Below are 26,652 nucleotides of genomic sequence, written 5' to 3'. Positions count from 1 at the left end.
CTCTGTCATACAGCGAAACCCTTGCCATATTCTCTCACCCTAAATCCATATCCTTCAGTACAGTTAAGTGTGCTCCTACTACTTTTTTTCCTGCAAGATACTGTCACTGGACTAAAGGACTTAAGTACCTATGAAGGCAATACATTTATGTTTAAGAATTGACTTCTGTTTACTGGCACAGGAAGCGTAGTTTACAGAACCTGCTTTTGCACACTGGACTTACAAATTCCGCAAACCACTACAGTGACGTTTTCCAAAACGCAAGTATTACATTAGTATTCCGTACCACTATACATACTGCTAGGGTCCGTGGGTCATTCAAACAGCCAACGCCAACTGAACACAGTGGAAGACCACCCTAACGCTGTTTACAAGGCCCCATCCCACCTCCTCCCCACCCCAAAAAGCAGCTTTAAGCAATCCTGTTATAGCCACTCTGCATACACACTCTCTACCTTCCTGACTTCGTTTCGTTCCACGCCACCATACAGTTACATTTGTCATGTAGAAAATCCACAGAAGAAATCTCTCAAACACTTACCCTTGACTTTCCTTCAGCGTCCATTAAGAGCTCCACGTATGTTACCTCACCAACTACAAATCAGATTCCAGACGACACATATACCAAGGGAGAAAAGCCAAGAAAACAATGGGAATTTAGAACAATCAACAACCGTGTATGGAGCCTCTGCCTTATAAGAAAGCCCAGAAACACTCCATGTTCTCTAGACCACAAAACTGGACAATTACAGGTATGCAGTAAAGTTTTAAAACAGTTAAACATGTTCTTGATTTTCCTCCACTTCAAAAGCCAGCTATTTCCACAATATCAGTTTCCTTGATCTTTAGTACCCACTCATTACTTGAGGCAATCCAAATCCATGGGAAAGTCTGCAAGAACAAGTTTCCTTCACTTCACATTGGAGACGAGATTGTCTCCACAGTCCAGAACTTGAACAGTTATTTGCTTTTCTCTGGATATTAACACAAATTCCCAAAAAGGGAGGCAGACTGAACCAAGAGAGCAAGAGATCACCAACTGCCTACGATTTATCTCAGCAGGTTTTAGCTGTTTGTTAAACCACAATATAATAAAGTCCACTTTTTAGCTTCGATAAGTAGTATTAAACAGTCTGCCATATTTGCTCTCAAGACAAAATCATTTACAGCAAAAGGCAAAATGCACTGGAAAACCACATCTGCACCTTTCCTCACAAGATTAGGATTGCCTTTTGATGACCACATAACCATATCATGTGCCTCCAGAATACAACTACCGAAATGGCTGCTGCCTTTGAAGTGACTGGCATACAGAAGAATCAAAGAAATATTTTTTTTTTTCTTTCTGGTTTTAGAAGTCCCAGTTTTCAAGTTTAAAGACAGGAGGACTCCAAGTTGCATTATGCGAAAGGTGGAAAGCAGTCTTTGTGGGAAACCACGACCCAGTCTGAATACCGATAGCACACTTTGAGCAAGGAACTGGAGTCTCACATTCCAGAGTCTACCTCTTCCCAAGGGACAGGGAGAGGAAGAGGTGTTCAGCCTGACCTCCCACAGGACCAGTCATTTACAGGACACCTAGTGTCATTACAGAAAACGAACATCCTGAAAGGTCTTTCTGAAAGCTGGAAGAAAAGGAATGCTTAATGAAATCACTGCTTTTTTTTTAATCTCCATTTCTTATTTAAAAGAATAATTTAGCAATATGAGCATTCCAGCCAAAGAACAGTTAGCTAGACAGAATAAACTAAAACAAACTCTAAAACATCTATTAATGTTTTTATGAGGATAGTGTTTGAGACCGGTAGAGGGTAACAAGCAAGTCCCTTTGAAAGGGACAGAGCAGATCGGAGTGTTGGATTACTATCCATAGCTTCACTATCTAAACAATACTTGTTGAAATCAAGCCTAACAAAATGAATTCTGTCCTGTAATCTGAACAGTATGAGATCATGGAATTGTTTCCACAGGGAAAGGGGCTGTAGACAGCCCTCCTGGACTAGTCCTTGGTGGTAGATGGCAGCCATGCACCAAGTCCAAATATTCAGCATTACCAAGACATTCTGAAGCCATCCATCTCAACAGCAGCAGCCAGAGTCCAACCAAACTTTGATCAAGAATGCAAGTGTGATTCAACAATTTATGCAGTAAGACAACAAGTTCCCAGATTACCTACAATACAAAACCACTCCATTTCACAGAGGCCTGAAGTCGCAGATTAGTCTGTGACTTTGCTCCTAGTAACACTACTGAGCCCCCGGGTTGAGGGCTCTCCTTTCCCAGCCACTAATCGAATTCAGCTACAATTCTTACTTCAGATCCACACAAACACTTCCGAAGAAGTTTGCCAAGCTTGAACATAACATATTAAATACAATTTAACTTTTACTCTTTTAACAAATCTGACTTCTGAGCCACAAGATTTCCAGGAGTCCACCACACCAGCAATTTTTTGTCACTTGGAGACTCTAGTATGTGCCAATTTTGCTCAGTGCTTCACATTCAAGCCTTATAGACACCTATATTAAAAACTAAATATACATCTTGAAATAGCTGTTTTCCTTCAAAGGACATCTGAACTTCCTGAAGAGCCAAATTAAAAAAAAAAAAAAGAAGCCGGGAGGGGAGGAACGACACAAATAGTATAACAGCTCAGTATCCAAGACACCAAGTCCAGAGTACAAACAACTGCAATAAAAATGCATTTTTTCCACCTGAAAAACATGTAAGACAATTCAACACAACACTCCTTCCAGGAGACTATTGTTTGATGCTGGCAAAGGAAACTTTTTTTAAGAACCTACGCTGGGTCACATTTTATTTGGCTTTTTTCTAGATCCCAAGCCACAGTATCTCAGAAATCAGGCACTGGGGATAAAGCAGAACAGCAGACAAGGGCAGCCTACAATAGTGCAGAGGCAATTAAGCCATGGAAAAGTACCAACTGCAGGTATCCACATTCTAAACCTGCTCCAGAGGGCAAAAGAAATGCACGGTGATCCAGGCAGGTTTTCTTTCTGCTAAAGAACATTGGGCTTTTTTCGGGAAACATATTTTATATCCACAAGTGAAGACATTTCTTTCAAGGACAAGAGACTGTTAGTTAAGGAACTCAAGTTTATTACCAGATCAGCCTCCAAAGGGAGATAAAATTCACAGAAAAAGTTTGCTTGCTCTAAGCCAAGGGAAGGATAATTAAGAGACATGTTCCCCACGGTGTCTTTAAGAGTTAACTTAGAGCAGATGGATTTATTTATTTTTTAAACTTCACACTTGAGAAAGTTCAGAAGCTCAGCATTTCCTAAAACAAGAGGCTGAGGCAGAAATCACTGCAACAACTAAAAATACAAACCAAAGGAATCTCCAACATTGCTTATTACAGTCACTGCTTTTCCCCCCCACACCCCCCTCAGAAAATTAAGATGTTCAAGCCAAATTGGTCTGTCAGCACTCCGGTATTCTCCAGTGACTGTTCAGGAAGCTCAGATAAGTACGTTCATACGGTGACTCGAGGCATGGCTTGGATGGATTCATCTAACTCTAAAGACATATCTGGGAAGTAACTGGGATAAGTTCAAACGTAGATGTCAACTTTGAGGATTCTAAAGTTGGGCAATATGATTTTAATAGTTAGCGACAAACCAAGAAGCTCTGAAAGGCGTGAAAGATGCAGAGGGGCAAGTCTCAGCAAGAGCTGAAGCACAGAAACGTAAGAAAAAGAGAGGTAAATGCTTTATATCATGGTGATTTCTTTGGCCTAGAGGGTCAAAACTAAATACTAAGTAGAGAAGGAAGCCTCTCAACATTATCCAAACTGTACGGATGTCCCATCATCTTCTGAAGTCAAGAACTACAAGCAATACGACTGATTTAAGAGGACCCTGCTGTCAAAAGCTTCGTACTTTCAACACGAGGCAATTCAGAATTAGTCACAGCTCCTCCTTCGTTTACAGTGTTTAAAGCCCGTGACAGGCAACCTCTAAAAAGTTACATGGGGGCCTCGAGCTGGGGAGAGACAAGAGAAACACACTTTATATATGTACAAAGCTTTAGATAAAGGGCAAAAGACAAACATTCTTCCCAAAATAGAGACAGAGGAGAGTTCGCATTGCATTAGGGAACCCAGAAAAAAAAACCAAAACATGGGTTATTTTGACTCTAAGAGTCCAGGCAGGAAAGATGAAGCGAAAAGTCTCGTATGTACTGATGGACAGTGCCTCTTTGAAACGATGGTTAAGGCCATTGAAAACAGAGCAACACATCAGCGCATCTACTGAATTAAGGGGGAACAAGTCAAGTGTTGAACAGCACGTCCACACTGTTTATTCATCCTTTTCTCACCTAAAACTTCAGTCTGCAAGCACAATGCAACAGAATCTTGGGCACTGAAACCCAGGGGACTCTCCAGTAACAGCCATCTTCAGGTACTGGAGTAACAGCTGTCAGTACCAAAGTAAAAAATCTGGGATCAAGTACAACAGCAAGAGGGCATGAAGTTACCTCTTTAGGAGGCCACAAAGGCTCCAAAAACTTCTGGAGATGGAGCAAGAAAGAAACCAGCACATGAAGTTTAGCAGCTGCTTTTCTTCAAAATTTAAGCTGGGAAAGCTCTGTTGCTTCTTTTCCTCACATCTGTTCACACATCCAGGTTTCCATATGAAAATTCAAGCATACCTGCTCCGTGCTCCAGCTCTGCCTTAGGTAACCATGGGTACAGGCATGGTAATACAGTCCCTGGAGTGTCCTGGAATTTTTGAATGTGACATGAGCATGGCCTTGACTGCAACTGCTCCAGCTTTGCAGCAGAGCAGAACATAATTATTGCCTCATTTTACAGCTAATCTTTCTCCTTGTATTTTATGCCGTCTTGCTACTCTGGCCAGGAAAAAGGTTTAAAATACGAAATTCTGTATTTACTAAAGGAATCAATAAATAACTCAAATTCAAATACAAGGTCCTTTTTAATCATATGGTATCACCTCACTTATGCCAGCTGCTATGAAGCATTACCATTTTTCTCCCGAAGACAGAGCCATTTGTTGGGGGACAGATTCAGACAGCTATTTAGCATTCAATCACATTTACATTTAGACTCCACTTACATGCTGAAGAACTGCTGCCTCATTCTTCTCCTGAAGCCATTCACCAATTGCCAGTTATCAATGCTGATTACATCAGTTTAGTAGAACCTTGTGTTTGTCAGCCAATACAAGGGAGTTTCAAACAAGAACATTTTTTCATTTCTTTAATAAGAATGTCATACTGCATACCTGTAATTGAGTTTCACCAACAAATACACTGAAATGACTGAACCAAGGCATTACTCTTGAGAGAGATGTCACCTTTAGAAGACTTCAGATGTACGCATCTGAAAAAACCAGGTTGCAGAAATATGAGCAGACCTCAAAGCTCGTGTCTCCTAAACCATACTTACTGACGCAAACCAGCCGATGGAGGTGAACTCCTCCTACGTTCAGCAACCTGCCATGCCATCGCTGCTAACAGCTTACGTCTTCACGACTGCCAAGCAATGGAGCAGTCATGAAAAGCCTATGTTTACCCTTTGTGTACAGATCTGTTTCACATGCTCCCAAAGCCTTAAACGTTTGGCCTGTAATTCTTACACTTACAATCCAAGAATTCTAACGTTTAGATTTTTCCACGGTCACATTCCTGGTTCTTGGAACTACTATGCCTTGTATCAAGAAGTACCGATTGAGCAAGTTCAAGCACAGCACAAGAGCACCAATTTGGTAGAAGTCGGTGACTAATTAGAATGAATCGCAACTACACGGCAAATCTAAACTGCTGTATTTTAACAAGCAGTCCCAAAAACCAAGAACAATGCTTCTCAATGTTTAGCATAACAAGCCCTTCAGACAGAATGAAGAGGTTTCAATGTTCCCCTAGGAGTATCTGCTGGAATGAGTAGCTGAACAGCAAGGCAGGAAACAATCTCACACCGGACTTTTCCATCCACGTGAACTGGAGAGAAACCACAAGACACTTGGAACGGAATTCAACATAGTACTTAAAATTAGACATCTACACATACAGATACTCCTATTAACCAACGTATCTGGTGTAGCAAAGTGAAAGCATAGTTTAAGGCAAAGGATCATTCTTAATTAGAGCCTGTTGAAGCAGTCTTTAAGACTGTAATTCTTCATATTACAGAAAACCATTACTAAATCTCAAGCATCAACGTTTCACAGCCTCTAATTATGAAGTTTCCCAGGGCTTACAGTCCTGAAATTCATTACGCAGACTCAGTTCCATTTTGCCTCCAAAAGACAAACATTTTAAAACCCTTTGGAAATTTGTTTTCCCATTCATTAGGCCACACCTTGTGAACACATTAACTATCATCCCTCACCTAGTCCAAACACAAGTGAACACTGATCACTATTTTGAGAGACATTTATGACTGATACTATGTATTTTAGAAGTGACCCACAAGAGGAACGGTTGTATTATTCACTCTTAATGTGTTTTGAGATACTTTTGCGATGGAGAAGCTAAGTATTTTCTTGCCACTCCGCTGCATTTCCAAGGTGACTTGAAAACTACTAAGCTGGGCATCAGCTTAAAGAAATAACACTACATTTAGACTTGTCACCACCTGAGAATAGTCAGCTCAATTTCTTCAGCTTCTTCAACAGATGAAGATGCTACAGCCAACAAACTAAGGCAGCTCCCATTCACATGGGACAGTTAAAGAGAAGTGGGGAAGAGGGAAACACCGCAAACATGATTTCCAAAGCCCTAACTGTGTTGCAGCACATGCCAAAGTACAAACCCGATTCTTCTTTTTTGCAGGTCACCCTTAAATACATTTTACTGCTACCAAATGGCAGTATGGATCTTTACCTAAGCACAAATCACTACAAAGTTTGGGAACACAGCTCTATATACACACAACAGATCAGCAGTAAATAACTACCTCTATTACCCAAAAGACATTAAAATGCTTCATAAAGTTTTGTTGCATATCAAGGCTAAAGTCTGATAAAAGCCTCATTTTCCACCCCCCTAAGAAAAATACTCTTTTAAATCTCCGATGAAGCACTATTAGCTGTATACCAACATGCCTATAAAGGAACTATCCACCTGGAAGGCTGCCAGGGAGCAGACGTTGTGCGATACCCAAAAAAGGCTTCAAGCAGACCTTTTACAAAACTCATGTCACTACGTCCACCCAGAACTTCAACTCTTACGTTTACAAACAAAGTCAGCCACAAGAAAGATGACAGACATCACTTGGCCACCTGAGTTGTACATTACCTTTCTCTTTGACCAGGTCTTTCAGAGATTGCCACTTCACATCAAATGGAATATTTGTAATAAAAGCTCGGTATCTTTTAGCAGGATTAGCATATGGCTCAAAGCGATTTCCTCCTCTTTTGACACTTTTCTCTTTTCTTTTTTCATTTTGGCTTGGTCGTTCACCTTCACTGCAAGCAAAGAAAGATAATCACACACATTAACTACTCTGGCATTTGATCAATGTCATACCACCTCTTGGAACATAACTTGTTACATTCTTAAAACAAAGTAAAAACTTGCAAAGTTTCATCCATTCACATTATCTGCAAAACCATACGCCCTTCAACCAAAGCTGGTACACAGTGCTACATGGTACCATGGTACCAGTGCTACATAGTGCATTGTTGTCCTGGTTCCGGTGGGGATAGGGTTAATTTTTCCATGTATTCCATGCCATGTGAGCCACGCCCACCCTGAGCTGCCGGGGGAGGGGACAGGAAGTTGCTGCTTAAAAGCGGGCTGGGGCGTCCCGGGTCTGGCCGGTCGGGAGCGGTGGGGAGCGGCGGTTCCGTAATCGCGTTTGTATATTCCCCTACCCGTGTTGTTGTTGTTGTTGTTTGCCTGTTCCCTCTGCTGTTCTGTTAAACTGCCTTTGTCCCAAACCAACAGTCTTGCCTTTTCTTACGATCCTTCCTCTATTAGGAAGGCACGTGCGAGCGGCACGTGGTTCTTTGTTGCCATCTGAGGCTAAACCACGACAGTCCTTTTTGGCGCCCAACGTGGGGCACGAAGGGTTGAGATAACGACAGAATCCAACTAGAACGTGGAAAAAACGGTTTTGGTTTTTTTTTCTTCTTGTATGTATTTATTTTATTAGGTAAATAGTCACTGGTCATCATGTTGCTTGGTTTGTTCTCATGGCTGTGTTACATAAATTCCTATATGGCTTATGTACTCCCTGCGATGCTGTTTACCATGTCTGGAAGAGGGATGAGGATTATCATTCTGCTGTCCTGTGCGATATCTGTTTATGATATGATAACATCACTGTTCAGACGGCTGTTTTGGGGTGTTTATGTGGTTTTGTTGTCCTGTCCGTACATTGGACACTGTCTCTCAGAATTTGTTAATAGTTTCCCCAGCCCTTTTGCCTCCCTTTTCTCCTTCGGGTCAGGTATGACAGCTTTTGAGAATCTTGAATATCCTTGGGATACTCAAACCAGCGTGTTCCTAGTGTTATGTCTCCTGAATACGTTCCAGGTCTTGTTTAGGGTTAAGCAACTATTTAAGACTACCACCCGGAGATCTGCTCCGAGGCTGGATAGTCAGGGGTGGCATGGCATGTGGGAGAGCATGGGCAGGTACCTAGAGAACTACTCACCTCCAATGGTCTGGGACTTCACCCCTGAACAATTACAGGACCCTGATAAAGTGGTAGAATATTTGAAGGGAAAATGCTGTGGCTATTCTAGAGAGGCACAACTCACTGCGCTGTGCTGGGCCCTGGCCAGTATCTACCAGGCACTGCTCAGAATTATGCAGCACCCTCAAGGGGAAGAGATGGAAACCAGACTGGCGGCCCCTGCGGCCCCTGCGGCGGCCCCTGCGGCCCCTGCGGCGGCCCCTGCGGCGGCCCCTGCGGCGGCCCCTGCGGCTACTGCAGCCCCTGCGGCGGCCCCTGCGGCTACTGCAGCCCCTGCGGCGGCCCCTGCGGCTACTGCAGCCCCTGCGGCGGCCCCTGCGGCTACTGCAACCCCTGCGGCGGCCCCTGCGGCTACTGCAACCCCTGCGGCGGACACTGCGGCTACTGCAACCCCTGCGGCGGACACTGCGGCTACTGCAACCCCTGCGGCGGACACTGCGGCTACTGCAACCCCTGCGGCGGACACTGCGGCTACTGCAACCCCTGCGGCAGACACTGCGGCTACTGCAACCCCTGCAGCAGACAATGCGGCTACTGCAACCCCCGTGGTAGCCACTGCCACTGAACCAGGAAACCAACCCGTGCCGGTATCAGTTGCCCCCATACAGAAGAAGAAGTACACAAAGAAATCAGTTCGCTTAGTAAGAGATGATGATGAACCAGGGCCATCACGAGAGCAGGAGGAAGAGGCAGAACCAGAGATAATTACTCGATCCCTATCCTTGAGTGAGCTGCGGGATATGCGAAAAGATTTCAGCCGACTTTCAGGCGAGCACATTGTCACCTGGCTGCTCCGGTGCTGGGATAATGGGGCCAGTAGCCTGGAATTAGAGGGTAGGGAGGCCAGGCAGCTGGGATCCCTGTCTAGGGAAGGCGGCATTGACAAGGCGATTGGGAAAAAGACCCAAGCCCTCAGCCTCTGGAAACGACTCCTGTCAGGCGTGAGGGAGAGGTACCCCTTCAGTGAGGATGTTGTATGTCAGCCAAGCAAGTGGACTACCATGGAAAGAGGTATCCAGTACCTGAGAGAATTAGCCGTGCGGGAGATGATTTATTATGACTTGGACAATGCCGACTTACCCACAGACCCTGATGAGGTGCGATGCACAAGGCCCATGTGGCGGAAGTTTGTACGGAGCGCACCATCGTCATATGCCAACTCCCTGGCAGTAATGGAATGGAAAGGTGAAGAGGGACCAACAGTGGATGAGGTAGCTGGCCGGCTCCGGCGATATGAAGAAAGTCTCTCTTCCCCCCTTGTCTCAGCTGTGGAGAAATTGTCGCGGAAGGTCCAGCAACTTGAAGAGAATATGTTCTATTCCCCACCTGCACGGGCCAGCATCTCAGCTATTAGAAGCAGGCATTTCCCCACTCAAGAGAGAGAGTACAGAGGGTACACACCACGAGGCACCCTGTGGTTCTACCTGCAGGACCACGGAGAGGACATGAGGAAGTGGGATGGACGACCTACTTCGATCCTGCGGACACGGGTACAGGAGTTGCAAGGAAGGACAACCACAAAAGGGGATCCCTCCAGGAAAAGTGCCGCCCCAGTTTCCAGTGGGCCGTTCCCCAGACAAAGCAGAAGGCCTGATCTTGCTTCTGATCCTCTTGAAGGAACTTCCAAGTCATTTCTGCAAGAAGTGAGTAATGGATACTATGACGAGTATTAGGGGGGCCCTGCCTCCGGCCAGGTGGAGGAGAGGGACAACCGGGTTTATTGGACGGTGTGGATTCGATGGCCTGGCACATCAGACCCACAGGAGTATAAGGCTCTAGTGGACACGGGTGCGCAGTGTACTTTAATACCATCAAGCTATAGAGGGGCAGAACCCATTTGTATTTCTGGGGTGACAGGGGGATCCCAAGAGTTGACTGTACTGGAGGCAGAAGTGAGCCTAACTGGGAATGAGTGGCAAAAGCATCCCATTGTGACTGGCCCAGAGGCTCCATGCATCCTTGGTATAGATTACCTCAGGAGAGGGTATTTTAAGGACCCAAAAGGGTACCGCTGGGCCTTTGGCATAGCTGCTTTGGAGACAGAGGAAGTTAAACAGTTGTCTGCCTTGCCTGGTCTCTCGGAGGATTCTTCTGTTGTGGGGTTATTGAGGGTCAAAGAACAACAGGTGCCGATTGCTACCACAACGGTGCATCGGCGACAGTATCGCACTAACCGAGACTCTCTGATTCCCATCCATGAGCTGATTCGTCAACTAGAGGTTCAAGGAGTGATCAGCAAGACTCACTCCCCCTTTAACAGTCCCATATGGCCGGTGCGAAAATCTAATGGAGAGTGGAGGCTAACTGTAGACTATCGTGGTCTGAATGAAGTCACGCCACCGCTGAGTGCTGCCGTGCCGGACATGCTAGAACTGCAGTACGAACTGGAGTCCAAGGCAGCCAAATGGTATGCCACGATTGATATAGCGAATGCATTCTTCTCAATCCCTTTGGCAGCAGAGTGCAGGCCACAGTTTGCTTTCACTTGGAGGGGCGTCCAATACACCTGGAATCGACTGCCCCAGGGGTGGAAACACAGTCCCACCATTTGCCATGGACTGATCCAGACTGCACTGGAACAGGGTGAAGCTCCAGAACATCTGCAGTACATTGATGACATCATCGTATGGGGAAACACAGCAGAAGAAGTTTTTGAGAAAGGGAGTAAAATAGTCCAAATCCTTCTGAACGCTGGTTTTGCTATAAAGCGAAGTAAGGTCAAGGGACCTGCGCAGGAGATCCAGTTTTTAGGAATAAAATGGCAAGATGGACGGCGTCAGATTCCAATGGATGTGATCAACAAAATAGCAGCTATGTCTCCACCAACTAGTAAAAAGGAAACACAGGCTTTCTTAGGTATTGTGGGTTTTTGGAGAATGCATATCCCAGATTACAGTCAAATTGTAAGCCCTCTGTATCAAGTAACCCGGAAGAAGAATGATTTTAAATGGGGTCCTGAGCAACGACAAGCTTTTGAACAAATCAAACAGGAAATAGTCCATGCAGTGGCCCTGGGGCCAGTCCGGGCAGGACAAGATGTTAAAAATGTGCTCTATACCGCAGCCGGGGAGAACGGCCCTACCTGGAGCCTCTGGCAGAAAGCACCAGGGGAGACTCGAGGTCGACCCCTAGGGTTTTGGAGTCGTGGATATAGAGGATCCGAAGCCCGCTACACTCCAACAGAAAAAGAGATATTGGCAGCATATGAAGGGGTTCGAGCTGCTTCGGAAGTAGTTGGTACAGAAGCACAGCTCCTCTTAGCACCTCGACTGCCGGTGCTGGGTTGGATGTTCAAAGAAAGGGTCCCCACCACACATCATGCAACCGATGCTACATGGAGTAAGTGGATTGCACTGATCACGCAGCGAACTCGAATGGGAAACCCCAGTCGCCCAGGAATTCTGGAAGTGATCATGGACTGGCCAGAAGGCAAGGATTTCGGAATGTCACCAGAGGAGGAGGTGACGCGTGCAGAAGAGGCCCCACCATATAATAAACTGCCAGAAAATGAGAAGAAATATGCCCTGTTCACTGATGGGTCCTGCCGTATTGTGGGAAAGCATCGAAAGTGGAAGGCTGCTGTGTGGAGTCCTACACGACGGGTTGCAGAAGCCAGTGAGGGACAGGGTGAATCGAGCCAGTTTGCAGAGGTGAAGGCTATTCAGCTGGCTTTGGACATTGCTGAGCGAGAAAAATGGCCAGTACTTTATCTCTACACTGACTCATGGATGGTGGCAAATGCTCTGTGGGGGTGGTTACAGCAGTGGAAGCAGGGCAATTGGCAGCGCAGAGGCAAACCCATCTGGGCTGCTGACCTATGGCAAGATATTGCTGCCCGGATAGAGAATCTGGTTGTGAAAGTACGCCATGTAGACGCCCACGTACCGAAGAATCGGGCCACGGAGGAACATCAGAACAACCAGCAGGTGGATCGGGCCGCCAGGATTGAAGTGGCTCAGGTGGATCTGGACTGGCAACGTAAGGGTGAACTATTCATAGCTCGGTGGGCCCATGACTCCTCAGGCCATCAAGGGAGAGATGCAACATATAGATGGGCTCGTGACCGAGGGGTGGACTTGACCATGGACGCTATTGCACAAGTCATCCATGAATGTGAGACATGCGCTGCGATCAAACAAGCCAAGCGTTTGAAGCCTCTTTGGTATGGAGGGCGATGGCTGAAATACAAATATGGGGAGGCCTGGCAGATTGATTATATCACACTGCCACAAACCCGTCAAGGCAAGCGCTATGTGCTCACAATGGTGGAAGCAACCACTGGATGGCTGGAAACATACCCTGTGCCCCATGCCACTGCCCGGAACACTATCCTGGGCCTTGAAAAGCAAGTCCTGTGGCGACATGGTACCCCAGAGAGAATTGAGTCGGACAACGGGACTCATTTCCGAAACAGCCTCATAGACACCTGGGCCAAAGAGCATGGTATCGAGTGGGTGTATCACATCCCCTATCACGCACCAGCCTCTGGGAAGATAGAACGATACAATGGACTGTTAAAAACTACACTGAGAGCAATGGGTGGTGGGACTTTCAAACACTGGGATACACATTTAGCAAAAGCTACCTGGCTAGTTAACACCAGGGGATCTAACAATCGGGCTGGCCCTGCCCAATCAAAACTTCCACGTACTGTAGAAGGGGATAAAGTCCCCGTAGTGCACATGAAGAATATGCTAGGGAAGACAGTCTGGGTTAGTCCTGCCTCAGGCAAAGGCAAACCCATCTGTGGGATTGCTTTTGCCCAAGGACCTGGGTGCACTTGGTGGGTGATGCGGCAGGATGGGGAAGTCCGATGTGTACCTTATGGGGATCTGATTTTGGGCGAGAATAGCCAATGAATCAGATTGTGTGCTGTTAATTGCTAAGTAACACTGTCATTGTATGTCCTCATTGCTATAATTACTATCAGTTGTACTACAAGTAAGGCACAGGGATGATGGGATAAGAACTGATCTCAACAGCTGGCGCCCAGCAGTTTCCTCAAGATCTACATCTTCAGCCCACGGACCGCGTGCATGAGCCACACCGGGTGCACCAGTCACAAGCTCCGAAAAATACAGCATGCAACAGACCAGCACCACCCAGCATCTCACCTGCCCTGAGAGACTGTTCTAACAGATGGAGCCCAAAGCCGTGGATTAAAAGAACTCAACGGACACTTTGGAGGGATGACCCATAAACTAAGGGCATTATATGTGTGTATATATATATATATATATATAACAGGGGAAAGTGGTGGCAATTCATTGGAACCTGCTGGGCATGGCATAGATGGTATGGAATAAGGGGTGGATAATGTCCTGGTTCCGGTGGGGATAGGGTTAATTTTTCCATGTATTCCATGCCATGTGAGCCACGCCCACCCTGAGCTGCCGGGGGAGGGGACAGGAAGTTGCTGCTTAAAAGCGGGCTGGGGCGTCCCGGGTCTGGCCGGTCGGGAGCGGTGGGGAGCGGCGGTTCCGTAATCGCGTTTGTATATTCCCCTACCCGTGTTGTTGTTGTTGTTGTTTGCCTGTTCCCTCTGCTGTTCTGTTAAACTGCCTTTGTCCCAAACCAACAGTCTTGCCTTTTCTTACGATCCTTCCTCTATTAGGAAGGCACGTGCGAGCGGCACGTGGTTCTTTGTTGCCATCTGAGGCTAAACCACGACAATTGTAACAAAGATTTCCAAATAGCAGACAGCTTATACCATCAAGACCCACTATTTTCTCCCATATTTATCCAATGTAACCAATGTTTTCCATTTCACAAAATGAATCTCTTTGAAGGTGACCAAGCCTCCCTCCCTCTCCTCATGATGCTCCAGACCAGACATCCACCCTATTAGTTTTCTCCTTGGCACACTATACTACTTAAACACCTTGAAGTCAAATGATACATTGACCCACTATATTCATAGTCTTACAACTAGAAGAATTTTAAGAAAATAACCCCACTTCTAACTAAACACTCAGGTCAACCACTCTTACCTAACAACACTTTTTTCCTCCTGCAGTTAATACAGATTTTGGACAACACAAACATAAAGCCTCTGTGCATTCCAGCAAATGTATTGAATAGTTCTTTTAACTACTCCAGAATAGCAGCTCAAACAGGTCAAAAATTAGAAAATTAGAAGTGAAGACTATTTCTCAATTAACCTAGATGACCATCAGGTCTTAACAGGACACAAATGCCACTGACTAACACTATTCAAAAAAAACCCAGCAGACTGAAATACTTCAGCTTCAGCCTGACATGATTTCCTTAACTAATCCAGTTAATCTCCTTGTTCACTTTGTGCTGGTTGAGAAGATGCAGAAATACATCTTTAGAAAGAATTCATGAGAACACATTAGTCAAAAAAGCTGGCAAGGTTTCTAAAACTTATCTCTACATACACTGAGCTTTTGCTTAACATTAAGACCTATGAAGCCCTGCAAAGCCCAAGCCACACCAGAAATTCTGGCTCTGATATAAACACGCTTCTGTGCCAACGCTGTCCGTTCCTTTAGAACCATTTCAATCGCTGATCAGATACAACAGCATGCAGGGAAAATAAAAGAAACAAATATGCAGATGTCTATGAAGTTTTATATTTGAGTGGGTTCCCCATTTTTATTACATAGCAGCCTACACTTTTCCAGCCACAAGGCTACATCAGAAGCAAACACACAAAAATATTGTATTTTATGGATAAAGCTCTAAGTATGGGCAGTATAGAAAAGAGGTCTAAACTAGAGAACACTTTTTTTTTTTTGATGTACAACATTTATTTCACCAAAAAGTGAAGTTTTTAGACTCTCCCTCACTAAACTTAGATTAAGGAAGTAATTAAAAACCCCAAAATAGATTCAAAATAGGACAATCTGTCTAACACCTTAACTTCTGTTTGGATGAAGAAATAGCACAAAATTTAGTGCTTGTGTTAAAAGCTACACCCGGTTTTTATGGTTACTCCTCAAACTGGAACTATTTACATTCCCCCTGGGTTGAACTGCTGTAAAACATGCTTCGAAGTAATGTGGTATGATGCCGACGTTTTTTTACAATCCTGCCTTTAAGGCTCTCAAGTCAGCTTAAAAAACACCTCAAGCTTTGATAAATCTGTAAAGAACTCAGACAAGCCACAGCACCTGCCATTGAAGGCGAGCATTAGCCTAGAACACATTCCTTATCAAATTCAGTGTAAGGAAATCCAGCCAGGTCTAAAGAAATGTCAAGGAAACTACTTCAGCTGCAAAGTTTTGTGGTTTTTTTTTTTTTTTTTCCTTCTTCTTCTGCACAATTTCAGACACCACCTCCATGGGTTTCACACACTGAAAGGACAAGCACAGGCAGGCCCAGGTCCACAGAGATTGCCTGAAAGACGTGGTTACCAAGTTCAGAAACAGCTGAGCATTTAGGGCTTCTTTTAAGGGAGTTCTAGACAGCAGGAAGGAATCCACATCACCTCCAAAATACACCATGCCTGCCTGTGAGTATCCCTAAGTTGGAAGGCCAGGCAGGATAAAGTTCCCACAGCAGCTTTGCCCATCCCAGTAAGGATCCACTCTGAGTAACTGTGATCCATTTACACCAAGACTAATGCAAGATCTACAAAAAATAATGACTTAAGTAGTAACTTTCAGATGATACTTCATCTGCTCTGATTTTTTTTCCTTAGGTTGCAGAACTGAAATGAAATGAACTGAAATGAACTGAAATGCTTTATCGAGACTAAAGAAAAATTCTCCTGTTTCTGAAGCGTGTAGAAGGAGGAAATGAAAGGGAAGCTCTTATTTCCTCCAAACAAACAAACAATTATGCATGTTCCTCCGCAAGATTTCTTAAACATACCACCTAGACCCAACAAGTGTGCCAGAAATCACAAAGAATCAAAATCCAGGACATGCAGATCCTCCTTTCCCCCACCCCAGGACATTCAAAATATGTTCACGTGAACGTTGGCACTACCACTGTAGATGTGTTAGCTTTGTCACACGGAGCTTGATATTACACATAGAATTGCACCTAGATAAAATGATAAGCTCTCTGAAGAAACTCCAAATATAAAGGGGGCCAGGAAAAAAAAAAAAAAAAAACAACAAAAAAAACCACAACACAACAGAACGAAGCAGACATTTGTACTTCCAGAAATAAATTGTCTACTCATATAAGACAAATTACTGATTACATATTACCTAGAGCTGCCAGCTCTGCTACAGTTACCAAGAGTGAGCTTTTAAGCCATGAACATCCTCCACGTACCACCTACCCAACATGAGGAGGTGAGAAGATGATGGGGACATCCTTCCCTAGCCCTGGCTAACATATTACATGTCACTCTATCAGGTGCCATTACGGCACTGGGACCCCTACCCTCCGGGATCTGGACTAGCTCAGCTCCTGAACAGGCATGCCTACTCCTGCCTGGCAGGATGGCAACAGAAAGAGCTGCATATGTCAATAATTTTTCAGTTGCCATAAGCACAGTTTAACTGTTTTGTGTTGGAAAAAAAAAAAAAACAGATATGGACATTTTTTTACCCAAAGCCGTCTGCCTTCCTCGTCATGTAAAACACAATCCACAAACTCAGAGGCAGATGAGAGCAGTTTTTTCAAATTGAGACACACCGCCATCTCCTCACCATACCATCAAACTGGCCTCTGTTACTCAGATTTGTCAGCTCTGGGTCAAACTACAGATAAGCAACATGCCTGGACACAACAGCCTGCAGCAAGGAGCAGCCTGACTGACACACAGCTATGCAACACACCTCAGGAACAGCAGATAAACACATCTGACCTCAAGTCTGAAACCTTACTCACTGATCATCAGGTTCAAAATGCTGATTCTTATCTCCACAGCATTTAAGGCCTGGGGCCAAAAATTAACAGAGAAAAATGTATTCTTTATTCCACAGATTTGGCATTAAAAAAGCTTTGCTAACCATGAAATTTTGCAAAATGATGTAAGCATTAACATAGGAAAGTGACAAGCAGCTCAAACTTTTTCTGCTTATCATCGTCATATTTACAGACCTGTTACAGTATTGAAATCCCTGCAGATTTTCTTTAAGTTTCTGTAACATTCTATTGACATCAGACACACAACCCTTACTTAGCACCTGGTAACGCTTTCAAACCCTCTCTCGCTCTCCGGGCATTTGACTCTCCTGTTCCTAACCCACTCCAGAGGTAAATCATGAACCACAAAACAGAGCACACCTTATTCCAAATGCTGCAACAGTATGAAAGATGACTGCCTGACAAAAACCTATTACAACCTGCCATTGACAGAGTTTAAAGTAATTAACTTAGATCATCAAAACCCACCCCGCCGGCACACCTATACCTCCAGGGGAGGCTTTAAGTTGTCCAATAAGGCCCAGCAAAAACGCTTCCTAAGCGGGATAGGCAAAGATCCCCCTGGCCGCCGAACACGGGGCCTCCGCGTGCGCTAAGCACCAGGCCAAAGGACGGGCTCCTTCCCCGCTCCGGCCTCAGACGGCGGGAACCTCGGGCCGCGCCTTCCCGGGGCGGCTCCGCGCCCGCCAGCCTCCGCGCCGCAACGGGTAGGCCCCGCCCGGCTTCCCGAGCCGCGCCTGGGGCCCAGCTACGGCTCCAGCCCCGGTAGAGGCCCTGGTCCCACTCCCGGTCCTCCTCGCAGCATCGGCGGCGGCCCCAGTCCTTCCCCGGCCCGGCGGAGGCCAGGCCCGCGGAGGCCGCATGCGGCGCAGCAGGCCCAGGCGGCGGCGCGGCCCACACAGCGGCCACCCTACCTCTTGGGGGGCGCATCCCCGACACCGCCTGCCCCGTTAGGTGCTGGTGGCGGAGCCGCCGCCGTTGCCGCCGCCACCGCCGTCGTCGTCGTCGTTGTCGCTGTCGTGGTCGACGCCGCGGCTGCTGCTGCCGCCGGCTCCTCCATTTTGCCGCCGGCACTTTCCGAGGCCGCCGCTACCGCCGCCGTGGCCGCCATTTTCCCAACGCTGCGCCTTTGTGTGGAGCAGAGCCCGCCCCGCTGGCTGCGCGCGGGGAACGCCGGGACGGCGGCGGGCGGCAGCGGCGCCGCGCATGCGCACTGCGGCCGGCCCGCTTCCCGCGCAGGGCGGGCGGGAGCCTGAGGGGTGGGCAGGGGTCTTGAGGGGACGGCGGGGTTCGTGAGGGGATGGCTGGGACTGAGGGCATGGTGGGAATCATGAGGGGATGTCAGGGGTCTCGAGGGGGCGGTGGGGTCTGAGGGGACGGTTGGCATCTGAGGGACGACGAGGACATGAGAGGATGGCGGGGGTCTGAGGGGACAGCGGGGGTCTTGAGGGAATGCCTGGCCTGAGGGGACAGCAGGGGTCTTGAGGGGACAGCAGGGATTTTGAGGGGATGGCGGGGGCCTGAGGGACAGTGGAGGACCTGAGGGGACGGTGGGGGTTTTGAGGGGATGCCAGAGTCTGAGGGGAAACAGTGGGAATCCTGAGAGAACGATAGGGGTCTGAGGGGATGGCGGGGCCCTCAGGATGACAGGGACCTGAGGGATGGACAATGTCTTGAGGGGACGGCGGGGATTCTGCCCCTCAGCTCCCCTTTGGGGAGGTGACCCCCCCACCCTACAGTGCTGCCTCCAGCTCTGGAGCCACCAACAGCAGAAGGACACGGAGCTGTTGGAGCGGGGCCGGGGGAGGCCCCGGAGATGCTGGGAGGGCTGGAGCCCCTCTGCTGTGGGGACAGGCTGAGAGAGCTGGGGGGGTTCAGCCTGGAGAAGAGAAGGCTCCGGGGAGACCTTCCAGCCCCTTCCAGTCCCTAAAGGGGCTCCAGGAAAGCTGGGGAGGGACTCTGGAGCAGGGAGGGGAGCTGTGGGACGAGGGGGAAGGGTTTTACACTGGAAGAGGGGAGACTGAGATGAGATATTGGGAAGAAACTCTTTGCTGTTGACCCAAACCACTCCGTGATTACAATGGGCCGTGGGGTGCTCTGGGAGCCCCACAGTGGGTTATTTCTTTGCGGTTCATTTTTGTATAAAATACAGTAATAAACTAGAACCCCTGAGTAAGAAACCATCAGCTACAAACTCAAAACAATAAACCGTAAGTTAAGGACTCCGAATCCTCAGTTTTAAGCAAGAAATACGAATCAATTCCCTTTGGGAGCAGAGCCGGGCGCTCTCCGGCTGCTTCCTCCCCCCCCGGAACCTCTTCTCCGGCCGCGGCGCACCGGCGGACTCACATCAGCGGGCACAGCCCACTGACAGATGGCTAAAACAGCCAATAATAAACGAGTACCCGCAGGGTCGGGGCCCGCTGGACCAATGAGAAACAGAGGCAGGCGGGGCTACCTGCCGGAAGTGGGGAGCGGTGCGGGGGACGGTTGCTGGCTGGCACTGGCAGTTGAGGGAGGTCGCAGCCATGTCGGAGCGGAAGGTGTTGAACGTGAGTTGGGGGGGGATTCCCCGGCTGCGGGGTGCTGAGGCGGGGGTCTGTGATCGTTCTGGGTGTCCCCAGGTCGGGCTGGTCCCGGAGAGGCTTCCCTCATCGCTGAGGTTGGTCCCCAGACTGGGGGTGCCAGGTGTTCCCTGGGCGGCTGGGGGGATTCTGAGGCGGAGGGGGGTCCCTGAGGGGACTCTGGGGCTGGGAGGGGGGCGGTTGGGGTGGGATCCCCAGGCTGGGGCTCCTGGCAGCGCTTGGAGGGGGCTGACAGGGGCCAAGAGGGTTAGGCCCTAAAATCATGCAAGGGTTGGGGGGCTTGGGGCCAAGGATGGGCAGACGGACAGACAGACTGACACTTGGCTCTGGTGGGGGGTCGTGGACGGGGTGTTTGGCACTTGAGCATGCCTGTTTGGTAAGGACATGCTGGCTCCTGCTGTGCGGAGCTGATCCCTGAGGCTGATATGGCAGCCGGGAGCCTGCCCGCCACGGTTCACACTGCTCTGGGTGACTGCGCCCAACACTCGCACGTCTCTGCTCTGTCTCTGTAGAAATACTACCCGCCGGACTTTGATCCTGCTAAGATCCCAAAGCTCAAACTCCCTAAGGACCGACAGTATGTGGTGCGGCTCATGGCCCCCTTCAACATGCGGTAAGAGGGGCTGTGCCAGTCAGAAGGAAGCAGCTGTGGAAAAGAGGAGTTTGCGTAGGAATTGTTTCACCTCCGTATGCTGCAGCAGCCGTTAGAGGTGACACAGACCAGAAGAAAAGGGGTGAGGGAGAGGGAAGAGATGCTGTGGGTGATTTTGGGGTACTGCATTTCCAAAGGAGAAAATAACCATTGCTCAGAACCTGGGCTGACACGGCCTGAGGATCACTTGGACTTTTCTTCGTCTGTTTATTCTCTTTTTCTCATGTGTTATGGACTTTTCTTTCTCCTTTTCTAGATGCAAGACGTGTGGTGAATACATCTATAAGGGGAAGAAGTTCAACGCCCGTAAGGAGACTGTTCAGAATGAGGTGTACCTGGGACTTCCCATCTTCCGCTTCTACATCAAGTGCACACGTTGTCTGGCAGAGATCACTTTCAAGGTGAAATATGTTCTGTATTTTCTGCACGCTCACTTTCTGGGGAGGCAGTGCAGTCTGTGGATGAGGCTGGGTGCTGGCCCGATGGGAAAGAGGTGTCCCAGCAAACATGTAGTCTGACCGTCTGCTTTTTGGTGTGCCTTCCCTTTTCATTGCTGTTCATAGTTCTGAAATGTCTCGCCTGTGGGTGGGCTGTAGCACATCAGCTGGAGCAGAACAGAAGGCCGTGGGGGATTGTCTACTCTGTGATGTGAATGAACTCAGGAACTGTTTTCATGCAGCTCTGGAAGTGGCCACAGGATGGCTGGAGTAGAATTGCCCCAGCTGATTTTGCTGTCTTGTGTCTTCCTTAGACAGATCCTGAGAACACAGACTACACCATGGAGCATGGCGCCACTCGCAATTTCCAAGCTGAGAAACTCTTGGAGGAAGAGGAGAAAAGAATGCAGAAGGAGAGGGAAGAGGAAGAGCTCAACAATCCCATGAAGGTAGGACAACGTGCGTTTCTCTGCGGGAGGCAAACCTCTCTTCTGTCCTGGCTGGCTTTTCCCAGCAAAGGAGGTGATTTTGTAGCCGTTGGTTTAGTTCTCCAGGCTCCTGAGGTATTGCTGTGCTCTGGACAGGCACAAGCCAACTCTCTGCCCTCAGGAGGTTTCCCATTGTGCTGAAACTTGTGACAGGCTGCATGTTGCCCCCGTTTTTCCTGTCCTGTTAAGACACAAAAATGAGGATGATGATGATCCTCTTAGTGCTTCCTGCCCCATACTGGGTGGGGAGGGGTTGTTGGAGATTGCTAGTAGGCTCTGCTACCTCACTTTAGCCTGGCTTCCCCCTGGTCACACAGGTCTTGGAGAACCGAACCAAGGACTCCAAGCTGGAGATGGAAGTTCTGGAGAACCTGCAGGAGCTGAAGGAACTCAACCAGCGCCAGGCAAATGTGGACTTTGAGGCCATGCTGAAGCAGTACAAAGAGTATGAGGAGGAGCAGAAGCGCAAGGAGCAAGAGGAGGATGAGCAAGAGATGAAGTGAGTGGGCTGGAAACATTCATGGGTGTGTGAAATCGGCCACGCTGGCCCTGGCCTGGCAGGGCTGGGTCTCACCCTTCCCTCAGCACCCCAAGGGAGCTTAAGAGAGGGCCCTGCCTGAGTACCCTGAGTTTACAGGAGTTGTGTGGGTGGGACCTGGTCCTGAGTGGGCTGTGAGGAGATTGGGGACAGTTTATCATGGCAAAGTGTTTAGGGAGGTGGAGGGGGTTTGGTATCACTGGCCGTCTGATGGGGAGACCCGGGCTGCTGCTGCAGGGGCCTCACTACCCCTGGGAAGTGTCCTTGTGTGGAGAGAGAGTTTCTGCACCTGGCTGAGGCTGCATTTCTCAACCTTTGGGCACTGCTTGGACATGACTTCTCAAAAAGCACCTGAGAAGGTGGATCCCATTGCACTGCTGCTGAATTCCAGCTCCCCACAGGCATGGTGCAGAGCCGGCACCGCTCAGCGTGGCGGTGGAACAGAGCCAGCTTTAACCCTCCGCGCGCGGCCTCTCTCCTTGCAGAGCCATGCTGGAGCAGGCCCAGAACCGGCGGCTGCTGGTAGACTCGGACTCCGACGAAGAGCCTGAAAAATCAAACACAAAGCCTGTGGCCAAAATGAAACCTACAGACATCTTGCAGGAGGTGAGTGGGGGCAGAGGCTCTTCCACCCACCGCACCTCTTCCCCCAGCCCAAATCTACTGTCCTGGGCTGCGCTGTTTTGTCCCTGCTCTGTGCAGCCCTGGAGCCCTAATGCCTGTCACGCATGAGCAGCTCACAAAGCCTGTGTCCCTGTGCACTGGGCTGAAAGGAGACCGGGATCAGTTGGTGATTTTAGACCGTGTCTGCTGACAAAGGCCAGGAGGGAGCTGCCACTGTCCTTGCTCGGGACGTGGCTTCCCTTTCAGCTTGAAAGGAACGGACTCGCCTGTGCCTTAGTCATACTTCAGGCACGATTTCAGCACTCTGAAAATTACAGCAATGAAACGACTGCCTGGGACAGCCTCTCCTTTGGTTTTGTTTTGTCCGTGTTGGAGAAGCACGGAACAAAAGGGCTTTCAGTGCCCGGCTTGCAGGGGAGGGATTATCCCCACAGACAGGCCCCTGCACTGCTGCTTTCCGATGTCGATCCCTGTCTGCGGGGACCTCTGTCCGGTTGGATGAATCAAAGCTGCCGTGTCTCTAAGCCGGGCTGGGGTTAATCTGAGCAATGTTCCCTGGCCCGGCACTAATCCCTGTGCCTGGGGGAGTTTGATTCAGTGGCTGGACCACCTGCAGGCACACAGTCCTGGCTGGCAGGGGTTGTGCAGCCCTGTGGCATGCATCTGGCTCCTCGGCGTCCCCGAGCCAGCCTGTGGCTCTGCAAGGGTGGATTTAACTGTCACAGGCAGTGGGACATTTGTGTCCAAGGGCTGTTTTGCATCCATTTAGATCCGTATCCCTGTTGTTTGTCTAGCTTGTGCCAGTCGCTGTGGGGGCAGAATACCCACCTTGGCTGCTCCAAGCGGCCATCCTCACATCTCGTGTGCTTTGTGCTGCTGGTTTTACAACTCCTCCTTCTCCCCTGTCCCTCTGCCTCCCCTCCAAGGCCAGAGCACCCTAACACCCCTTCTCTACTCTGCAGGACCCTCAGCCCCAGAGTAAGAAGCTGAAGACGGAGAGCTGGGAGCGGAGTGTGGGCAAATTGAACACCAAGTCCCAGCTGGCCGGGCTGGTCACAGTGAAAAAGCAGAAGCCGGGCCCTGCCCTGGCTAATGGCACAGAGAACCAAGGCACCGCGGCCAACACCGGTAACAGCCCACGTGGGGATGGGGTGGCCTGAGCCGGGCCATCAGGGCGGGTTCTGGCAGCACCCCGGTGGCCTTTAGTGGTGTCTTCAGAGCCTGAATGCTCTCAGGTCAAGTCCTTGCTGTGGGATAGATGGGGCCGTGATGGTGTAAGAACAGGGGGTTGTTCCTGTTTCCAGGAGATCTGGTGGAGGAGAGGTTCCTTCCTGGCCTTTGGTGGTCAGCAAAGGCCTTGGAGACAGACTGTCAGGGCCAGAAGCTTTAAAACAGTGTCTCAGTGCGCAGATACGATGCTGGGAACCGTCACAACAATGAGATAGGAATGTAAAAGCAAGAAAATTGCTTTGGTTTGGAGCCTGACTGTAAAACCTGCCGAACTGTTAGGAATTCGGGACCTTTAAAGAAGTGGTGAAAACAAGCAGAAAGGCTTTCTACTACCTCATCCTTCACTGCCCCAGGAAGCCAGGGGACCCATGGATTTGGGGAGGGAGCTGATGAATTGATTGGTTCTGGGCTGATTGATCCTAAGCCTTTGGCTTAGTAAGTCCCTCTGCCCTCAGGGGGTCCCTGGGGAACGACAGCTCTTGTAGTTGCCCCGTTTTTGATACGCTTTTCCCCAGCCACCTGCTCCTGGCTGCTGGCAGGGTCTGTTCAGCCAAATTATGCTGGAGGAGCTGCCCATCATCTTTCAAGGACTCGGAGCTCCTCTGCCCATGACGTTGCCTCCCGCTTGCAGCTGGCAGTTCACGTGGTCAAAGCCGAAAATCTGGCTCCTCGCTTCCCTTCCAGTGGCTGAAATCTCCCAGGGGGTTGGGGAGGGAGAAGGGGGTTTTGCAGACCTTGGGCCAACCTCGCTGCTTCTTTCCATTGCCGCAAGGTGGGAGCAGGAGGTTCCAGCCGAGGGGGCGCGGGGTCTCCTCGTCCGTCCCATTTAACCTTGCTATACTCCTTGGGATTCAGGCTGGGGGGGACGAGGCACCGCTCGCTCTCTGGCTCCAGCTGCCTTGTCTGGCGCGGCAAGGCAGGCTTGTCTTTCCGCGCGGCTGGTTGCGCTGAGCCGGCGGGGTTTTGCCAGCATCGGGGAGGGCCCTACCTGATGGTGTCTGCTCTCTTGCTCGACTTCCAGGCTCGTTTCCCACAGCAACGGGCACCACGTCCTCTCTCGGCTTGTTGGGGGCGTATTCGGACAGCGAGGACAGCGCGAGTGACTGATGAGTGGTGACCGAGCCAGCCCAGAGCAGGGATGGCGGGCTGTCCCCCCTCCCAGCTGACAGCAGCTGCTCTCCAGAGCCCCGGCACGGAGCTGGCATCGCAGCCCTCGGGCCCAGCGGGGTTTCCAGGCCATCTGGAGTCGCAGCGTCTTCACCTGCCTGACCCGGGGTGTGCATCCATCCTCTGACGGGGAGAAGGCTGCGGCGGCCCTTGCTGGCTACCACCACCCGCAGACTGAGGCCAAGGGAGGGTATCGCAGCCAGTGGAGAGCCCCAACGCTGTCCCAGGCTGGCTGTCTCCAAACCCAGCTTCCAGCCAGCCCCCGAGGACGGTGTGTCCCAGCCCTGCACCTGTAACGTGTACGGAAGCGACGGGGGTGGCCGGGACTGTGTAGTTTCTCCGTTCTGGTGGTGCCCACCGCCCTCACCCCCTGGGTACGTCACCCACTGACCCTCCCACGGCAATAAAGGGACCTGGGGGCCTCCCTTCCCTGCTCACTGTGTCCCTGCAGGGGGAAGGCAGGAGCTCAGCACCCCTTTTTAGCCATGGGAGGACCCACCACCACCACCTTACTGGCCCTGGGTGTCTCCTGACCCCTCTGTGGGGCTCAGATCCCGAATCCCCTGTTGTTTTGCTGCCGGAGGTGACACATTCTGCAGCGTGGACGCAGGGGGCTCATCGAGCCCCACGCTGCGGGGACCGGGCTGTCCTGGCCAGGCTGCCACCACCCTCCTTCCCCTGCCCAAGTCCTCCTGCACCCCAGCAGCTTGGTGACAGACCCCTCCCCGCCGTTCGGAGAGCGATTGGGTTTGCTCGGCTCCCCAGCAGCCGCCACCCGGTAATAAATTGGTTGTGTCAGAACCCGTTGCCTCTTTATCTTCCAGAACAGTAATTTGTCCACGGGCAGCAGGTCCTGCCCGTGTGGGGCTGGCAGGGGACATCCCCAGGGACCCCCACCCCCATGCTATGGGTCCCGGCACCCATCACCCACCCTGGGGGGGACCACCTGCCCGATGGCGGGGCTCGCTCCGGGGCTCTCCTCGCCTACGTCTCTTCCCTTCCTCCTTACGCGGGCACCCACCTCTAATTGGCAAGCAGCTTCTCGCTAATTAACCCGCTCTCAGAGTCTCACAAATGGCTCTCTGGCGTGGGGCTGCAGGGCCGGGGGCTCGGGGGGAATTTCTGAGAGCTGGGGAGAAAAGGGAGCTCCCCCCGCCCGTCCCCATCCCAATTAGCATTCCTCGCACGTGCGCTGTAATTAGCCTCTTCAAATATTAATGCTGGATATTGGGCTCAGCCCCGGGGTTTGTGTTGGGGGTTTATGGGGATCCGCTCTGTGGGGCTGGCAAAGCCGGGGGGGGGACCCTGGCCACACTGTCCCCCCCAGATGTGTCCTGTGCCTCTCCCCCCAGCTCCATGTAGCCCCCCAGCACCGGGCCAGGATCCCGGGAG

General features: G+C 49.8%; 2 protein-coding genes across 2 annotated transcripts; one reads left to right on the top strand and one right to left on the bottom strand.

The window, feature by feature from the left end:
- Positions 1-393: 393 nt before the first annotated feature.
- On the bottom strand, positions 394-18,709 carry LOC134526150 (heterogeneous nuclear ribonucleoprotein M-like). Its single transcript, XM_063357671.1, has 3 exons — positions 18,454-18,709; positions 7,285-7,454; positions 394-594 (listed from the first exon to the last, which is right to left on the bottom strand). Exons 1-3 carry the CDS (start codon positions 18,648-18,650, stop codon positions 530-532), a joined length of 432 nt encoding a protein of 143 aa, XP_063213741.1. The 5' UTR covers positions 18,651-18,709; the 3' UTR covers positions 394-529.
- A 1,303-nt stretch (positions 18,710-20,012) lies between these two features.
- Positions 20,013-26,051, top strand: YJU2 (YJU2 splicing factor homolog). The gene is made up of 8 exons (XM_063358346.1): positions 20,013-20,091; positions 20,637-20,737; positions 21,033-21,177; positions 21,528-21,662; positions 22,019-22,200; positions 22,725-22,845; positions 23,826-23,991; positions 25,115-26,051. Exons 1-8 carry the CDS (start codon positions 20,068-20,070, stop codon positions 25,198-25,200), a joined length of 960 nt encoding a protein of 319 aa, XP_063214416.1. The 5' UTR covers positions 20,013-20,067; the 3' UTR covers positions 25,201-26,051.
- Positions 26,052-26,652: the final 601 nt, after the last annotated feature.

This window comes from Chroicocephalus ridibundus, chromosome 22, assembly GCF_963924245.1.
Source record: "Chroicocephalus ridibundus chromosome 22, bChrRid1.1, whole genome shotgun sequence".
NCBI lineage: Eukaryota > Metazoa > Chordata > Aves > Charadriiformes > Laridae > Chroicocephalus > Chroicocephalus ridibundus.
Note: the sequence above shows the minus strand (reverse complement) of the source record. Positions and strands in the feature narration are given on the sequence as shown.

What these genes read in the sequence shown, in the direction of transcription:
- LOC134526150 (XM_063357671.1), bottom strand. Translation starts at nt 18,650, where the DNA reads ATGGCGGCCACGGCGGCGGTAGCGGCGGCCTCGGAAAGTGCCGGCGGC. An exon ending in GGGGATGCGCCCCCCAAGAG is followed by an intron (nt 7,455 to 18,453) that starts GTAGGGTGGCCG and finishes CTTTGCTTGCAG; the next exon opens with TGAAGGTGAACGACCAAGCC. An exon ending in AGACCTGGTCAAAGAGAAAG is followed by an intron (nt 595 to 7,284) that starts GTAATGTACAAC and finishes TCTGATTTGTAG; the next exon opens with TTGGTGAGGTAACATACGTG.
- YJU2 (XM_063358346.1), top strand. Translation starts at nt 20,068, where the DNA reads ATGTCGGAGCGGAAGGTGTTGAAC. An exon ending in ATGGCCCCCTTCAACATGCG is followed by an intron (nt 20,738 to 21,032) that starts GTAAGAGGGGCT and finishes CTCCTTTTCTAG; the next exon opens with ATGCAAGACGTGTGGTGAAT. An exon ending in AGCTCAACAATCCCATGAAG is followed by an intron (nt 21,663 to 22,018) that starts GTAGGACAACGT and finishes CTGGTCACACAG; the next exon opens with GTCTTGGAGAACCGAACCAA.